General features: G+C 36.1%; 1 protein-coding gene across 3 annotated transcripts in view; it reads right to left on the bottom strand.

Annotated features, from left to right (window-relative positions):
* Positions 1–19,023, bottom strand: part of KLHL2 (kelch like family member 2) — a 51,041-nt gene extending 32,018 nt beyond the window's left edge. For 2 of the 3 annotated variants that reach the window (XM_039700038.1, XM_039700040.1), the window contains exons 1-3: positions 18,894–19,019; positions 14,570–14,676; positions 9,927–10,048 (exon numbers count right to left, since the gene is read on the bottom strand). In XM_039700038.1, the coding sequence (XP_039555972.1) occupies positions 9,927–10,048; positions 14,570–14,676; positions 18,894–18,931 (267 nt within the window). In that variant the 5' untranslated portion in view covers positions 18,932–19,019. Of the gene's footprint in view, positions 1–9,926; positions 10,049–14,569; positions 14,677–18,893 lie in introns of all 3 variants that reach the window. The other variant, XM_039700039.1, reaches the window with a different exon arrangement.
* Between the last annotated feature and the right edge of the window lie 1,195 nt (positions 19,024–20,218).

The raw sequence follows: 20,218 nt of genomic DNA, 5'->3' as shown, positions 1-20,218 counted from the left end.
ATGAAAAAAACAGAGAAAAATACAATTTAAATGCATTTTTAAATTGTCATAGAAAAAAAAATATTAAATTTTCCAGCAAAGCTGTTTGCTTAGTATTTTGGTCAGCAGCTCTTAGGTGAAGCTTATTCATTTAAAGTGCAAATTAATGAAGCTTATATTTGTAATAAAATATGCCTGTAAAGAAATCACGCTCCACTTTTGCCTTCCCTCCTACACTCATTCTTCTGACAAGCAGGCACATATAAGCAAATGAAGAATGCCTACTAGGATTATTTCAGTGGAAAAAATGAGATCATTTACTGTTGCCTGACATGTCTTACAATGCATATAAATTAAAGGAGTGTGCCGCTGTCTCTCCTCCAGCTATGCCACATATTAGTAGTGCCCTCATATTATTAAAATCCTCAAAGCTGTTGTCATAAATACAAAAATAGGGCAAAAGGAGGTAACCAGATGGTTGCGTGAAGCCTTAAGTATAAAATACATTCAATAGCAAAACCCAGTGGTAGTCTTTCAGCACACAACCAAAGAGCACACTATAAGGCTGTTTAGTCCAGCATTAAGTTCTTGCCCAGTAAGACCTAAACATGTTTCTATGAATAGGGTTTGTAATGAAACTCATGTCAGCTTGGATTTAAGTATCTCTCTGCAGTGTCAGCAAGCCCCTCTAATATTATTAGAACTGTTCTGTCATAAAAGAATAAAAGTGAAAGTTTGGATTACCATGTAGTTTCAACACACATCAGAATTTAAAAACATCAGTTAATCCTGTTTTAATCATAAACTCATTAGGATGAGCAGTTTCATAATTTCATAAAGCATTTTAACCAGAATGAGTTTGAATACAACTTCAGTCTTTGCTGAAGCTTTCATAATTTAGTATCTATGCCACAGCAGCCAAAATGGAGATGAGCAGAAAGGCCAAAGGCTTGTTTATTTTTAAGGCTCTATAAGATGATCCAATAAAGAACTCCATCTCTTCCTAAAGCTTTAATAATATCTGTGTCAGGGAAATAAGATAACCAACTGTCAATAGTTTTTGACACTAATAGCTCGATTACATAAAACATTTTTTGAAAAAGAAAATACTTTCAAGAACTTGTGCACTTGCCTGAAACCAAGAAAGAAAGAAAGAAAGAAAGAAAGAAAGAAAGAAAGAAAGAAAGAAAGAAAGAGAGAGAAAGAAAGAAAGAAGTGAGTTTATGGAGAGAACATTTTAGGTTTTCATGAAGGCAAAGCAAAAAGTGATGGTAAAATGAAATGTGATGGTGGAAATATGGCTGTTTCAAGATTAATCTGAGTCTGGAAAAAGTCAGGATATGGAAGATAAGGGAACCAAAGCCCATGACAAGTACTTTCATTATCCCAGAAACAAGCAGGATTGTAACCTGTCACCTCAGGGCTCAATAATTAGCACCTTACTCATGATATGTTGAAGACAGGAAGGCAAATCTGTCCAAAATTTTATAGAAGATTATTTGGGAACCAGAACTCAGTATCAACTCAGAAAAATAAAACTATATGAACAGCTTAAAAGACAGCTGTACAGTTTTAATGAAGATTTGGCCTACCAGTCTGTCTAAAAGGACATGTGCTGCACTGGGATATTTTGCTGACAGTTGATGGCAAGTTAAATTTAAGTTACAGGAAACAAATTCACAGATTTCACCTCTAAAAATGCCATCAACAAACTTTACATTAAAATCAAAGTTATTTTCATTTTTTGAAAGAATCTACTGTGGCTATTGACAGGGAAATCAGTGCAATATAACTTCACTTTTTTAGGAACAGTAAAAGAAACAACTTACACTCATTTACTTCAAAAAAATTATCTCTAGAAAGGAAAACAAACCCACAACAAAATAAGTATCGCTGTTATCTTCAATAGGATTGGTATTAGCTGACCTAACTGCATTCTTCTTTAGAAACATGCAGACTTTATCAATGAATCGGTGCAGAGAAATACTCACATGGTCCAATACCCTGTCTCCAGTACCTAACAGGTAAGCGGCCATGTACTGCAGGAAAGACTCTGGAAGCTAAACCAAGATGGAGTGACTGTCTAGGCACTGTGGAGATGCAAGAGGAAATCTGCACAAAGAACCAGTCAGGACGGGACAGGGACAGCCATAATGACAAACCACTGGCTTAAAACATGCCTCAAAATTCTATTTAATTAATAAATACTGTAGGGATTATTTTTAAATGCTTTTATCAGGAAACTGTGGTTAGCAAATAGAGGCAAATCCAAATAAATAAAACGCCTTTATGAACAACTGATCAGCAAACTTCAGAGATGCCATCCTGATTAGCCTGTGGTACAGCAGCAACAGTTTTATTAAGTTACTTGCATCTGCTAGAATACTGTGACTGCTTCTAGCTAGAAAAACTGCGATCATGACCCATGCTATCATCACCAAACTGCACTGTCTAGAACATCATCATCTATTTGAAATTGCTGCTAATTTAGAATAAGCTCTTCAGGAGCCCCGCATTTCAGCAGAGTGCACAACCGGGGACATACTGGACCTGTATTAACTGGTCTTTGGTGACATGCAAGGTGTTAATCATGGCCAGTAGGGATGCAATTGCCTAGATCCAGCCTACCAGCACCCACTCTTCTCAAGATATACTTCTGTTTAAGATGTTTCGCTTTCTCTGATTACCAAGAGCTTTTTAAGGAAGAGATGGCTAGAGGCACATCTGCCAATGCATCAAGATCAGACATTCCCTTCCTGCCCCTTTTAGGTTTCTAAGTGTGGCATTTTTTTCTACACATCTTTTTCTTAGGTTCTCTGAAGGAAAACAGCCAATTCCCATAGAAGCAATTTCAGCATTACCTTCTCTCAAACCAGTCTCTTATGTAAAATATGTGTTATATTTGAAACAGAACCTACTGCATTATAAGATTCAGTGAAAGCTTCACAGGATTCAGTTCAGTTGAATAAATATTTCTTTTATCTCTTCCACCCACTTACACAGCAGCAGGCACACTTCCAGGACACAGAATGCACATCTCTGTTCAAGCACTGAATTCAACTCCCTCCTCTTACAATGCCTAATCACACATTTGTAAAGAACCTTTGTAAAGTCAGCCTTGGATTCTAAAAAGGAAAAATCTACCCCAATTAACACAGAAAGCTTCCAATATTCATAAAGAAAATGTACCCCTTTGGATAGACCCCTTTGAAAGGGAGGAACATCTCTTTGATCCAATAAGGGAAAAGAGAAGTTCTGTAGTTTTTGAAGGTATAACTTATCAGCAGGCCTCACAAACTCCTGAAAAACATTCCAAGTTAGATATCTAAAGCAAAACTAGTTCCAAAAGACATGCTTTATGCCCTTCACACATCACAGTATATAAGTTAACTCATATAAAGACAGTTTAGTCACCTGTTCATATACACAAAACACTTGTTTTCAAGGATAAAGCTTGAAAAGTATCACAATATTACTAGGAGTATTTTGACTCTCAGCTGAGATACAAAGTTAGTATGGCTCTGAAGACTACTGGAACGTAAGCTCTATTAATTTGATCATGTACGTGCTCAAAGACTGTGGCAAGTATTAAGTAAAGAGATCAATCTTATAAACTGGCTTATATTAAGCCATTCTGTATTTTCTTCAAGCTAAAAGCACACACAACTATCTGCTGTTGTTCAGTTGATGTGCAATTATAAGTTGTTAAAATGGATATTCCATCATGATCCTGAACTCCCTTTTTAATTAAACTCCTGTGAACTGGTGTACCTGACCCTTAGTAGAAATGGTACTGAAGGAGAGAATCTGAGACTATCATGACACACAGATGTGGGGAAAAAAACAACTCCATTATCAAATCTGACGTTCTGGTAATACAAGTTTCAGAACAAACTGGTACCCACTAAACAGATTATTTCACATCCTACCCACATAAAACTGCATGGGGTTCATCATAAGCACACCAATTCTAAGTACAATACAACAGTTTATTCTGAATATTTTTATCTGATTTTATTCTAGTGCTTAGCAGAAGAGCAAATAAGGAATGCTTCATGCTGCACAAAATTTTATTTTTGCCTTTAAATTAGTATCCAGCGAAGATGAGGCACAGTAAACACAGACCTTATGTTTGCATGGGCTTGATCTTATTGATCATACATAGTTCTACTACATTTGATTGAAATTAATATCTACTCCTTGCTGATTTGCTGGGGGTTTTTGTCCTCCTCAACATACACAAGTACTGTTCATTATTTTGCATTCTATTTTGTGTAATGCTCTCTTCTACATTTTCCTTTCAGTTTTAAAATTACTTGTACATATCTTGCTTCTCTGCTGCCCTTCCACCCCTAAAGCAGATATCATTTTACAAGATTTTCAGTGCTATTTTTTTCTGTTATTGGTGAATTTTAAAATATAATTAAACACTTACCCAAAATGAAAATACTTTATTTCTTTACATTTTTTTATTAGAAGCGATTTTAACACGTGGTTGTAGTCTGGAAACAGACTTGCAAATTAGCATCTCTTCCTAACAGAAAATTCCTGGTGTGAACCTAAAGTCTTGCCCACTAAACTTACCAAAAGACATGCTACTATCATTAAATCAGATAATGACTTCCACTGGTTGCAGTTTTGGTTCATTAGAAGTATTATGCTGATAAACACAAATGCTTAAAACAACAAATTCGTCAAAATGGCTTTTATCAAAATGAAGAGGTGCCACAATTTCTTTCTCCCACTGTATGCCTACTTTCATGTTCTCATTCTAATTCTCTCTACCAGCACAAACATGTAGTGACTACTAGAGTCAATGTCATAAAGACATAACATTGTCTTTACCGATGACATAAAGAATCAAGCATTGTAATTTTTATTCACATAAGATGTGAATAGACAATATTCAACAGACAGTATTCACATAAGATATGAAAAGATAAAAGTTTCACTCTTGTCTGTAGTAACAAGGCCTTAATGGACCAATTTGGCCAATGCATGTTAAATATGCAGATACAGGTAAAATGGAAAGAGTCTAGAAGAGCAAGAAGAATGGTAAAATATTTAGAAACTACTGTCTCCAAAGAACAGTCTATGATGTTTAGCCTAAAGGAAAAAAAATAAAGTACATCAATAATAACAGTCATTCAGTACATGGGATTATTGCAGCAAAACAGCAACAAGTTGTTTTACAAGACAACAGAAGGAAGTACCATTAATTAGCCTATTATAGACCAGGAACATTTAAGTCAGATACTACCTACCTTTTGAACTAGAAAAACTATTAAAGCAAGTGGAATAAACCACCTAAGGATTATTATCCAGTTTCCATTGTTAGATTAAATATGTTCTGCCAAGTCTAGATACGTTCAGTCATTGTTTCACATCCCAGCACTCAGCAGCAATTATCCTTTATGCTATTCCCTGTAACATCACATTTCTTCTTCTTTGAGCTCCTTTAACATACCCTCAGTCCATCTTATGGCATGACCCAATGTTTGTGGGTCATGCCACAAATATAATTCAGAAGCTGACCATCTTAAAAAGAATGCATCTGTTTTCTTAAGCTGTGGGACTTCTCTGGGTTTTGGTGTGAGGCACAGGCTCATTTTCAACCTTGAGGATTTTTCAGGATTTCAACAACCCTGCAACACTGATCAGCTAGAGGTGATGATATGCAGCAGGAATAGTCAAAGCCTCTACTACCAAATATGGTACTGTAGAATGTCTACCTTAGTAAATAGCTGGGACAACATTAGGATCTTCTTTTTTGAGGATTTCTTGGGGAAATCAGCTGCTTTTTTGGACCTTGTTTTGACAGCACCTTAAATCAAATGTGCTGTCAACTCTTATGCCCACACCCAATGACACTATACAAATAGAAGCATCTCTGTTGTACTTTTTATGGCAATCTGTGTGAACAGTAAGAGTTACAAAGAAAAAATGCATACATATTACTGTTCATAATATGCTTATTACTATGCAAACATTGTTCTTGAATAATTTCAGAAAATGAGCAGAAAAAATGATACTTCTTGAAAATGACCCTATTCAGGATTCTGGACTTTGTTATCCCTAACAAAATTCTTTAAAGGAAAAAATATGCTAGGACACAGCTATACAATTGTAAAAATATAATTTTTTGTGATTTTCTCTTCTACTATCTCTCATGGACTCATCTTGTTCAAAAGCAAGACAGCAGTAGCAGCAAGTGAAGCTACCTGTAATGCTTATCCCAGGCTGCAGAGAAACATCTACTCCCAACATTGGTGTATGTACATTTAGTACACTAACCCCAAGTATTGGGTGAAAACAGGGCTATGATCCAAGTTAAGAATAACTCAAAAGTCCCCCAAAAACCAGTGTGGGGTGGTAGTGGAGATACAGAGTATTATGCTGTCAGATGTTTTTTTGAGTTCAGTGATCTGCTTTATAAAACAGTGCAGCAAAAGTTGTATAAGCACAATTAGAGGAACAGAGACCTGTAGCAGGGAATCAGAAAGGAACTCAATCACCTAACTTGTGTTTATTCAAATCACATTCTACTTAGCCTGTATCAGGCTGACCTTTAAAGCCCATAACAAATCCACAGCCCACCAACAACTGCAGGAATTTCTCCTCCAATATATTTGTGCTCAGGAGAGGCCCGAGGTGTACAGCTGACTAAAAAGGGGCTGCAGAGCATTCGCATAGCGTGGGAGAGTTACTCACGCATGAGCTTCTTATAGTAACCAACTCTCCCACATTGTGCACTGCATGTAGTTAATACCTATATGGATATCAAAAAAATTTGATATGGAAGAAAATTTATTTGCCTTCTGAAAACGTTAACTTGGATATTCCCTTCTTAAAATATGAAGAATGAGATACTGCACTAAGTCTGACATTTAGTTTCATTCCTTAAAAAAAAGGGAAAAGCAAAGAGTTAAGAATGCAGAAAAATGTGACTTAATAAGTAAATACAGCAGAAACACTGGTATGGCATTATGCAAAGTTAGTGCCACTAGAGATGAATTATAAAATAACTTGTTCTAAATGAAGGAAAAACACTAAAAGAATGTACACATTCATATACCAGCTGTCTTATTGTTGCAGGCTGGGGGGAACCTATTGAACCAAGAACTGAAGAAAAGAACAAATGTTCTTTTGTATTTAACTAATGTAGCGATAACATCCAGTGATGAGGGCCTCCCATATTGATAGTTTATGGGCTAAATGAATGTGGTTTTCTCCTCAATCACAGACTTACACCTAATTTTTCTACTTCCACACCTGCCCGAAAACATACATAAGTTAGAACAGGACACTGGGGAAAAAAAAATGGACAGCTCTCACCAACAAAGTGCAAAGGCACAGTCAGGAAGCATTCTCCTGTCCATATCTGGATCAAGTAAGATTCTAAGGAAAGAAGCTCAGAGTTAACCTGCCCCTTGAGAAAGGCCAATGAGCTGGGCCACGATTATGTATTCCTTTATAATTAGTTTTCATAAATATACAATGCAGCTATTTTAATACCAAGAACTACTTAGCAATTCTACATTACTTAAACATGAAGCTTGCACACCCTCTTCAAACATTGTATCACGTATTAGAAATTAATTCAATACCTATTCTTACTATGTATAACCTGAAAAGATGGAATGATACACTTGAAATACCACCAAGGGTATCAGAATAAGAATCACAAGCACCTAACTAGAAGATGATGCTCCAGTTCAACACATTAATCCAAACATAAAATGGCATCTTAGATTTTCATGCTTCTGTATTCCTACAAGATAAATTCCTAACTACCAAAATTTCACAATATCTTCTAGGTCATATAGACAAGAAATTGAGAGCTAGAATTAATCTCAATAGCATGCAACACACTTATGGACAGAACACATTTTTAACTAAAGCCTGACAAGCTGCACTAGGTTTCTAGGTTTCCAGAAAGTCACAGTAACAATTTTCCCATCTTAGCTTTCAAGCATAAGGAAAAGAATTTGCATCAGCATATTTATTTTTATCCACAGTGTTTATTTCTGCTGTAATGCAAATAAACTCTACATATCTAGTAATAATAATGCAAAAAAGATGAAAGTGACAAAGAGTAAGTTTGCATTCAATACAGTCATATTACAAGTATATTCACCATCAACATTAAAGTGCAACTAATACCAGAAAAAAAATCAAAACCCAACTTAGAAGCCCAACCTTCTTCTCAGTACTCAAGTAACCACAAACTTGTGATATCACTGACCAAGCCATATTGTTTATACTAACACCCCCAGCATCATCAGATATCTATCCATCTTTAGACAGATAACCTGTAGCCATCAAAATTAAAGCCCTATCAGACTCAGGAGCGTTAAACCCGTGGATTTCTGGCCTTCAAAGACTCCTGTATGAGGAAGAAATGTAATGCTTTCCTTACTAACATGGAAGAGTCAACATTGCCAAGGATAGGTGATAATGCCTCCTCCTAGGCAGCACCTATAGCCAAAATACAGCAGCACTGCCTGTTAAGTCCACTCCAATGTTATGCATCAATTGTGCAAGATTAGGGCCATCAAGTTCTGTCAGCAAGACAGAATATTCTACTTTAAGGATGAAAAGCCAGAATGATCAAGCAGCAAGAGGTCTGTTAGGGAATGTCTGAGAGCTCTAGATTTGCTCAAGGTCTTCACAGCGATACAGAGATTTGGGCAACCACCACATTGGTAAAATACAACCGAATTTCAGTCTTTTTTCTTTTCACTACGCACATTCATCATCAGACCAGAACAATTCCTTAAAAAGGAAGATTCTTAAGAAACAAGTCATTAAGAAAGACAAGAAATTAGTCTTGCAGAATTAAATAACTTATGATGTGACCTAAGATATGGAAGTCTTAGTAGCAGGATATTTTGTTGGCAGCATTTCTCATTTCAGGAAGTATTCACTCAAGCATGGCTAAAACAAGCAGTGTCCCCATTGGATTCTGCAGCCAACAAAATCCTATTAATTTCAGCCTAATGTCCAGTAAAAGCAATTAATTTCAGAATACATAATTGCAACAGAAGTTTTCAATGACAAATACAGCAACATGGTTTTGCACCCTGCTAAAGCAGCAAAATAACTGCTAATACCCAGTTATTTGGCATTGGGTAAGAATAAAAAGCAGAGCATAGCAGTACAGGGAGAACATGAGAATTAAATGTATCACCCCTTATGCAAGTAGTTTTAAATTTATCAAACCTCTAGAAAAAATCTCAAAATATACTGGAAGGAAAATCTACTCTGTCTTAAGTCCACCTCCATTTAGAAAATATTAAATGCAGGAGGCTATGTTTTCTAAGCTAGTATTTGGTTTATTCTAATTGAAGCTTCATCTTAAGGTACAGCCAATAGGAAAAACTTATTAGCTCTGTGTGGGATGGACAAAACCTTCATGATAGATATCAGTTGATTTAATTAAAAAAAAGAAATGGCAGCTAAACATTTCTGCACAGCTGGTCACTGGCAAGTTACAGAGATTGAGCAGGAAAAAGTACTGTATTGTGCAAGCTAACAGGAAAAAAGATAAACAGGACAGCTTAACTGGACAAAATGGTTTCACATTAAGGAATAAATCTACTTTGCTTATGTAAATTTCACTTAAATATTAGAGAAGAGTTGATACAGAGGTGGCTGACAGCATTAACTTTAGGCAAAGTAGACCATCTACTTTATTGCATTACATAAGGTTTGGTTGCAAAGACCACTAAAGTCAACTAATTCTTCATTTACTTGAATTGTCTTTGAATTTGACCCAGAATTTAAACAGCATGACTACTTCCTATGTAAGCACAAGGTCTGAAAAAATTCCAGTTTACAGATAAGATTTCCCATGTTGGAGTTGAACCAAATAGTTCAACAGTTGACAAAATAAATTACTCTGCACATTGCATCTCATTTGTTGCAGAAAATATTCTCACTCTTACCTGCACATTTTCTTCTGTAACTTGAATTTCAGCAGTGTAAATATAATCAATGAGCATCCTTAGAGTCCAGCCATCAACTTCCTTTATTCGAACTTTTTTTGCTCGGCTTTCACTCATCTCACCTACAAACACAGTTTATTAGTCAAGTAAATAAGACAGAAACACAGCCCAAATATAGAAGTTTAACAGCAGCAGAAATTTTGTGTATGAACACTTGTGATAGTAGAAAAACTTCAAGACCAATAATTTAATTTCTTTCTTTCCTTCCTTCCTCCAGTGAGGAAGGAAGATTTTGTTGTCATCATGCAAATGCTACCTGGGTTAATACTTTTAGTGCAGGTGACCTATTTTTTCCAGTGTACAGTATCAGGAAAATATTGTTATCAGAACCTAAATATGACACTTCAAATGCATAGAAAAACAGTTTGCTGGGAAAGCAAGATATTAAAATACTCTAGCTTTATTAACTTCTTAATTGAAGGAGCATATCAAACACAGTCTGGAGTAAATTTATTTAAATAAGAAAAGTTATATCCCCACAGAAGAATTAACATACATATTTCTTTGCTTGCCTACTTATTATTCCCTTAGCGATTTCACCTCTTTTGCAGCTCCAATTTAACAGCTCAAACTAAGATAAAATGGTAAGCAAGGGAAAACTTCTTGGATCTCATTTTGTGGAGGCTGACATGTTGGCCATATGCCACAACTGATCTTCATAGAAAGGCCTGCAAAATATCTTCCACTTTCCAAAATATGATGTTTCTCAAAGTGCAATATTTTCTTTATGGCTGAAATAATTATCCAAGTATATATTTTGAAGCAATGACTATAACCTTCTTAATGACTTCCAGATCAGGTCATCTCAGACCTTTAAACCCTCTTGCACTGACTTTCAAACTACAAAAGTGATGTTGGAAGATATATAAAATTTCACTTTGGAAGAGTATATCCCAATCTTTGAATACATTAGTTTCTTATTCTTCTATTTTGGATATAATTTCTTTCCTTTAGGCATAGACATCTAGAGATAAGGGCATTGGTGATACAATAAATTTAATGTATACAACAAGAAAAGCAGACAGGATGGAGAAGTGAACAAGAACATGCTAACCATTGCTGATATTTTCTTATGAATTCATACACATTTTCATTGTTTGTTCTTTCATTGTTCTTGTCTCTAGGGTTAGTGTCAAACAATGCATTTTACCCAGTGGTTTCAACAAAGGGATCATCACTGACAAATCTGTTATCACTATTCATGTTACCATACCTTTTTTTTGAGCTGAAGGGTAAAGAATGGCACTGCAAATCAACTCTTTAAGTGGCAGGAAGTTCAAAAGACATAAAAACCAGCAAAATCCAGCTCCCACAGAACTTTCTCCTTTCACCTGCACTTCTGAAACATTCCCCTACACCTTTGAAGGATGACTGCAGAATGTTCCCTGCAGGGCCCTGTATTCCAAGTTTCTACTTCCAGTTTGACACAGATTAAACCTATTGATCTTCAGAGCATGTAAGCTGCAACTTATTTATTATGCAAGCTGCTGTGGAGGTGGTCCTCTGGGAAAATTGTGTGTGTGGGAGAGCAGATTTTGATATTCTGCAAGCACATTAGATTTGTTTTCAGATTTTGTGTCAAGGCTTTTAGAGTCATGGATAGGCACCTTCTCTGTTTAAAAACCAAGCCCAGAATATAAAAATAAAAAACGCTGAACAAGAAAAAAAAACAGAACACCCAACACCCAAACAACAACAAAAAAACACCCAGCCAAAATAACCCCAAAAAATACTTGCTTCCAACTTTCATGTGAACCAGACATGCAATCTTACCACAATTCTAGATCAACCCATATCTGTTTGATAGATCATATAGAGCAAATCAGAGATGCACTCAGCTGGCAATCTCAATCTAGAATTCAACCTGCTGAAGAACTCAGTTTATGACTGGGAAGCAGCACCACCATGTCCCCACAGAGTTCATAGTGACAGGAAAGCATATCATGAACGAAACGAAAGCACTGAGCTGATCCAACCTCCCAAGCAGCAGCGCAAAGCACCAGCTGAGTTAAAGATACTAAGGGGCTACAAAGATACAAAGGGGCTACCTAAAAAGCTTACATGGTTTTTTACCCAAGAATTTTACAAATGGAGAATGGAAGGGAAGAGAGCAGGTAAATCCCTAAGGATAATTGCCACGGTAGAAAAGAAAATTAAAGCCACCCTTATCTGAAGTCAGGCCCTAGAACCACTAAAGAGTCCCTTCTCTGATGCTTTATAATCAATTCTTCTAAACATTTAAGTAGATTTAAATCATATTTCTAAATAATTCCACTGTGTAAGACAAAAGAAACACTCCTATTAACATAGATTAAATAGCAGGGACTTTCTTCCCCCCTCTCCTCATTGGATAATTGTTACTAACTTACTATGTTCTGTAACTTTAAAAGACAGTAACTTTTTCTTTCCTGATAATTATTAGGGCTACCACTGGACGTACAAATGAAGGGAAAAAAAAACAAAAAAACCAAAAAAAAAAACCAAAACAACCCAGGCCTCTGTTTGAACCTAGTTAATGCCATATCCCAGCCTGCACTGCAGTAATATTTAATGACTCAGAGAATGATGGAATCAACCTGCAAACACATGTCTAAATAGAAGCTTCTAATTTCTAATCAAAAAGTAACCCTAAAGCATAAGAGTGCAAGTTTTTCATTGTCTTTCCAGTTCCTGTTTCATTCTGGATAGAAGATACTTCTCCCTTTGGTTGTGGCTGATTAAGGGATCCAATGTGCTTATTTGAACTTGCAGATTACTGGATGAGAATAAAAATCCACCTAAGAAGCGTGGATTCCAGGCTTCATGGAGAGAACAATCACAATGACTTTGGGAAATTTTTGTGTGGGGAATGGCTGAAATGCACCAATACCACAGCTGGGCTGTGCTGTAAGCAACCTAGAAGCCTAGCATAAAATCTGCTGCTAACCCTTAAAGCCACAGCTGAATTCTATTTATGCTCCCACCTATTTGGCTCACCAACTACACAAACCTCACTACAGATATATTAGTTAAAGACTTGACACCCATTACTCAAGTGAGTGTTCCCACCTCCTGCAGCACTGGGGCTAAAGAACGCCTACATTTAAAAACATAAAACAAGTAAAAAATTTTAAAAGGGAATAGAAGATTTCAGTAATTCCATCTGCAGAGCAGCTACAGACACTGCTGCACTGGCACTCTGAATGGGTAATAAACTTCTTCACAGAAAGGGCAGTCAGGGCAAGCAGAAATGTCTTAATCACAGAAGACATAATAAAAAGCTACATACTGAGCAAAGAGTATTTGCAATGTGATAGTCAACAACAGTTAGTCTTTAATACAGAACTAACATAAGAGGCTTGCATTTCTCTGCTGCCAAGGTGATAAAAAGAAACTGTAGAAGCAGCTTTTTTTACTCTAATTTTATAGACAGGAGTAAAAATGAAGAAAGAACTTATCAGTCACCCATAATGTTTGCCTCAACCACAAATGAAAAAATTAAAGAACTGCTTGAGGAAGAGATATTTAATTTTCTAAGCAACTTTAAAGCATTCTTGTAGAAGTTACTCCACTTCTGGCCTTGAATATGTCAAAATATTTGCCTATAAAATCCAGAATGATCGGCTGCTTCCCTGGAACACAACAGTATTTGAAATTTCACCCATCTTGTTGCATACAATTAAAATTATTAAAACACCAATCTGTTTGCATATGGGCAGGCCAAGAGTCACATTTCTACCTCCATCTGAGCTGGTGGTCAGAAGCAATGGATTACAGAGAAGTCTTTTAATTTCAGACAGTTGACATTAACTACAAAGCTGGCACAAGATTGGAGGATGAACAGACAAAACCTCAGAAGCTAATTTTAACATGCATTTAGTAGCATTCTTACTTTGAAATAATGTGAAATTCAGTGCCAATGTGATTTATAACTATGATGGAATTAAACCCACAGCACAGGAATTTCAGCTGGAGGCTCCTATCCTAGACCTAAGCCTACCCTAGCCTTGCAAGCCCTCAGCATTCCTGCTCTAGCAGTAAAGCAGTAACCTGGCCAGCATGGAGCGAGCAGAAGTTGAATCAAGCCTGTACAGAAAAGTAGTGGCAACGATGCAGAGTACATATGTCACGGAGAATTACCCTAAAAATATTGAAACATGCACTCCAGCATAGGCTGCCAAAGCCACAGAAAGCTTTCATATCTATTAACATCCTAGAGCATTCATGGACTGAAGAATGTAGGAGCAGTAGTTGTTAAAGGACATGATTTACTCCAAAATTCACATGAAAGTTATTTTAACCTTCCTTTGGACAAATGAGATTACTAGAGACTTAAAGGGTATAACAACTTGACTATCGCTGGCTTACTCAACATCTAATTTGTTTTTTTATTAAGGAGACTTTTTAAAGCATTCATCATGCTAACAAAGGCTATGTTGACAGTATGTCCTTAGACTGCAAAAAAAAATTCATTAAGAATCCCAAATGTTCCTATTGGCTTATGTAAAAATCAAATCAGATCCTAAAAAGCAAAAGTCATGAAATTTTATTCTTTATACAGTTAGACTGGATTATAACATAGTAAGTATTGAAACATTTGGTACCTGTAAACATGGCATGGAAGTAGGGGCTGCAGGCGGCTAACACAACTCTATGCGCTGCAATTTCCATGTCTTCAGCTACTATCGTCACATCACACAGCAAGTTTTGACTATTTAGAAATATCAGAGAAGGCAATTTCACATAAGTGAACTACAACAGAAAAGTATATATGATATCACACACAATTTCTTTTCCCATGCCATCAAAAGAGGAAGGCAGACAATGTTGATGAAGCATTGTTTTTAAATGTGTTACACAACCACATGGCTGTTACTCAATCAGATTATGGATGGAGCTTGGGTACACAAAACTGTTTAAAAATCAAACAACTGAATTGTGATTCATTGCACAGAAGTTTTCTGCATTGAATAACCATAATTTGTATCAGCCCAATTTATAAACATTCTCTCTGGAAGTCTGGGCCCCTTTGAACATCTATGATAGAAAAAACAGAATTTAATATATACAAGCACTAAAAAAAATTACGTAAGAAACAAGGTTTTACAGACAACAAAGAATCCAAACATCAACTGAGATGCATGTGTCACATTACACTGGAAACTTATGCCTACTTAATTGTACAAATCCACTACTCAGTTTTCTCTATATTCACTGTTTTCCAAGCATTTTTCATATTCAGCCCATGCACACAAGAGCAATTCTTTTTTCCAGTCTGAACAGTTTAGAATTTATTATGGTTTACTTCATACCTTGACTGACTTTGTATCTTCATTACATGCATTTGCATTCTTGTCCTTAGTGACTGTAACATATTTCCTCCCTGTCCAGTTGCAATAAAGTAACATCTCATTTATAACCATTCCTAACACAGGTATTCCTTATGCAGTTTACAGCTATTGGCTGTACCTCTTCCACTTAAACTCGTAACACGTATACTCCTTATAATCCAATTTTCTAGATTGAATATGGAGAGGGGGAAAAAAAGAAGAAAACACACCACAACGTGAAAAGGCTGCAACTTCACATCATCTAACTAAGGGTTACAGTCACCTTTTATTTCCTGTTCATGCTAGCACTGTCCCTGTGGCGGTAGTATGGAATCCACAAAACTCGACCCACAGCAACAGAGGGAAGAGGGAAAAGTATGACTTAACAGAACATATTCCTTAGGGATGGAGCAAGAGCTGTACACCAATCTAGTCATTTTTATTCTCAGTACCTTTAAAAAGATACATTTTTACCATTCCTGAATACTAATAAAGATTTTTAGATAGTTTGCAACTCACAAAGCCAGGTGAGCAGTTGCATTTTGCTTGGACAGAACTAGAGCTCTCAGCCAAACAGCTCAAATATTCACCTCAGTCCAAAAGAAAACTCTGATCTCTCAGTTCTGCGATTATCCAACTTTGATGAGTCCAGACTCAAGTAAGGAGGCTTTGTGGAGGTTACACATTAAAAATTTTGGTGGCCACAACTAACCTTTGGGGCCATATTGCAATCCTGGCAATTATCTTTCTCACTTCACATTATCTTTCTGCTTTCAACTCTTAAAACCTATAGCAAGTATGTAAATCTCACAAATTGACCTTGCAGTATAGTTCTTATCAAATCGTACATAATATGTGCAATGTAATGACTGTACCAGATGAAACACACAATTCAGAGGATCTTGAAACAATCATTAAATTTATTATTAAAAAAATGGAAACAGAAAGCTACACATAAAAGGGTATTAGATGGGTATCTGATGGATAGTTTTATTGGACACCCGCACTTATCCTGACAACCGGAACAAGACATTTTATACTTAATTGCACAGAAAGATAAAAACTAAGATAATACTAAAGATAACAACGAAGCCAGAAGCAACAGAATTACATCAATGCACAGCTAGGGTTACTAATTACATTGCACATACATAGACATAGTAACACCTCTAGTCTGGAACTGCATCAGGTGAATGAGTATGCTCTGCATTACTACAGAGCTGAGAAGCTAAAGAAATTACTGAAGAAACAAGCTTAAAAACTTCATCATGTACTCTGCTGCAAGCATCTTGTGGCTTCCTCAGCACCTTCATTTCATGAGAGCACATCAATTTATTTTAGAAAAGGTTGTGTTCTGAAGTTTTAATGAACCAATTTGCTTATATAGAGTGAATGAACAGAATTGTGGGGGATACACCATCATGGTACAGACAATGAGAAAAAGGTTGTTAAGCAAGTATGCATTTAAGAATAATTGAGCAACTGTTTACCAGCTTGCAGGTTATTCTTCATTGGCTCATACAGAGAAAGTTTTCATTACCCCCATCTTCAAAAGGTTTTGGTAAAGTCTTTTTTGTAAGAATGAGAATTTTGATAAATATAGGTAACATCAAATTCCTTTCTGATAAAAGCAAATTATAATAAAGCGAAAGGATAGGCATCAGAGTGTAATTTTGTCACATGTCAAGAACTAATTAGTTTTTCTAATGAGCTTTCTACTCAGTGTTGAGGTGATGCTGAGCAATGAAATGACAAAAAATACAAAGGACAAAATTGCTAACATTTGTCAAAATTTGAAGGCACATAAAAACTCATTAACAAGCTACTAGAGCCAGACAACCTAACAGCAGGCAAAAATTTAACATAAACACACAGACTTAAGCATTCAAAACCAAATCTATTTAGATGCTTAAGCAAATTATTTTTTCACTAGCTATTCACTTCCTGGAGAATATACCTCTGGCAAATACCTGTTTGTGCTACATTAATGAAAAGCACTGAGATTCATTACATTTTTAAAGTTGTTTCTAAATTTAAAAAAAAATTACTGGATTAATATTAGATCTTTGTTTAGAGCAATAAAGTCTGAAACATTTTTAAGATTTTCTGTTTATTATTTCAAACAAATGAATGCAACTAGAAATGTTTATAATTTTATTTAATTACCACTTACCATCTTAAAAGCTGTACTCAGCTTAAATTGTAAATATTGTTGCTTTACCTTATTAAATGGCAACTAGTTAAGGTTATATGGCACAGCTCCTGTTCAAACTTTAGGTATTTATACATGCAAGGCAAAATTGCTCAAATTGCTTCTACAGCAATTTGAATTTAGGTAACCATGGAAACTAAAGTATATTCTGAAAATAATCCATGGGCTTTAAAAATGCACTCTGCTGGAAGACTGTTAATCTTTTACTTGAAACACAGCAAAATGCAGGTAAGGTTTCTAACTTCCAAAATTATTGTTAAGATTAATTCTGGGAAACTTCCTCCATGTAAAATCTTGCTCATCCTTAGGAAGTCATTGCTACTGGCTCTAGCCAGGCTCTGTTATGCTCCTTGAGACACTGCATCTGGTTACTGGGACACTGGAGAAAGCCAAGGGCATTAATTAGGTGAAGCAACAAGTGTCAGTCTACCCAGCACACAGTTTTAAAGATTTACCTATATGGAACAGCAAAGGCCAATGGCAGAGGCATACTTTAAAAGGGTATCAGTTGCTGTGTTCCTATCCTGTGAAGCCTCTCCAATTTTTAATTTTATATGGGAAATAACAAAGAACTACAGGATTTTCACAGTCTCCAGTACTGTCTCTGCTGAAGAAGTGTTTTTATTTATTTAATTTCTCCATTGTTGCTGTAAGTTATAGTGCTAAATTACTATCAGTGATAGCTGTGAGTCCTGATTTTCAGAGCTCAGTTGTGATCTCTAATTACCAGCTGTCACAGTTTTCAACATCACTTCACCTACTCATATGTAAAATATAAATCAATATGGATGCTAAGAACATCATCAGCACCAGTCTCCCAGTTTCACTGAAACTGATGGTATTATCCCTCAAAGTCTTACAAAACTCTACTGAGAAAAGTTACTTTCAACATTTGATCAATTTCTCCCAGAGGGCAAGCGAATGATAACTAAGAAAATGTGCAGTCAGTTGGTTTATACTGTGACCTATGTCTCCAGAATAGAAAATTTTAACATTTTTCTGGTTCACAGCCTAACAAGAAAATCAACAACAGGCATACAAAGAGCCTAAGGCTCAACCAGAGTCACTTTTTGTCTATCCAGGATCAGCTACATACAAGAGAGGATTAGTAGCTGTTACTCCTTAAGTACAATCCGTAAGTATTTTTCAAGTCTCATAAAACTAGTTCTAAGTTATGAAGTGCAAAAACATACTGTATACATTACAGCTATCATCACACGGCTATCATTCAGTTATCACTTCATTGTATATTTAATCCTTCTCCTCAGCTATACTTCTGACATTGCGTGTTCTTAATAAAGAAGCTATTATTATTAATTTAACAAAGGCAAATGGAAGCAAAAATGAACTTTGGACTCCAGGCAGGTGTATACAGTGAGGTCATACCTTCTTAATTCATTCATAACTTTAAAAGCTTTCTTCATGTGCCATGGATTTACTGTAATGGGACAGTGAATTTCGGTGTTATCATCTTTCAGATCCAATGGCTTCTGATGACAAAGTTTGGTGCATCTGGAAAGAAAGAGAAAAAAAAAAGTTAATTCTTCTGTTGAATCTCCAGTGCTGTCACTTCTTTCTTTGTCCACCTTCATCTTGGGGAGAAGAAGATTTGCACTTCAAACTTCTTTACTCCAAACAATTTTAGTTTCCCTATTACCAAAGGTGGAGAGGAATAGGTAGAATTCCCGTGGAAGTAGTAAGTTGGTGAGTAATACTGGTGACATTGTCAGAGGCTAACAATAATCTACACTAAAAAAACATGATGATGTTTTCTGGTTTTGTGAATATTATTTTATTTAGTGGAGAAACAGTCTAGAATATTTCCAATAGGAGGAAGTGAGAGCAGAATTAAGAATTTTGGGAACTTTTCACCTAGTGCCCATACAGAGCAGTGGCAGAATGCAGCAACCATCACCCCAGTCTCTTAATGCCTTCACTGCCTGTCAGGTAAGAGCTCCTCTCTGCCCTTCTATCAGGACCTCAGTTACTGTTTCACACAGCTCCTAGTTCTCCTCTGACAGGAAGACCACACAATGACTACTGCAATTATCCAGGCTTTCCCTAGCCACAGCACAAGAAGTGGATGACAGAAATATTGTGTACTTTTGTAGAGTCACTCAATGTTTTGAAAACCATAATGTACATAAGTGACCAACCTTTTAATTTTTTATAACTCTCACAACCCCACTCCAAACAGCAAGAGAAGAACTAGGAAGTGTGAAAAATCATTACCTCTAGCTACAATGAATTCTTTCTGTAAGACATACCCAAGTTATACAGACACTAACTTCTGTAGAAGAATTATTATATACACTCCTCAGTCATTTGGACTGTCCAAACAGCAGGCGGACTTTTCATGCCAAACCAAATCAATGAGTTTCCTGTTTACACTCACAACGTTGTTCTTACAAAGCAAACTGTGTTGCTGTAGCACTTAGAAAATGCTTAGCATCAGTGATGCTTTATTCTATAGTATTGTAACTGCATTCCTGAACCTCTAAGCTGGAAATAAGCAAAGGCACTGAGAAGTCATTTGGTGGGGCAACAAACCCTGGTACATCAATGATCTGATTGCAAATGAAAAGTCAACCTTAACAGCATTAGGTAAGCACAGTCAAACTGAACATATTCAGTGACTCACGTAATTGCAACCTCTCTTCTACTATACCAGAAATTTTTTAATTGGCCATGTCTAATGAACTTAAAAGAAA

The sequence above is a fragment of the Passer montanus genome, unplaced genomic scaffold (assembly GCF_014805655.1).
Source record: "Passer montanus isolate IOZ18808 unplaced genomic scaffold, ASM1480565v1 scaffold14, whole genome shotgun sequence".
NCBI classification, from domain to species: Eukaryota; Metazoa; Chordata; class Aves; order Passeriformes; family Passeridae; genus Passer; species Passer montanus.
This window is presented reverse-complemented; position numbering and strand designations above follow the sequence as displayed.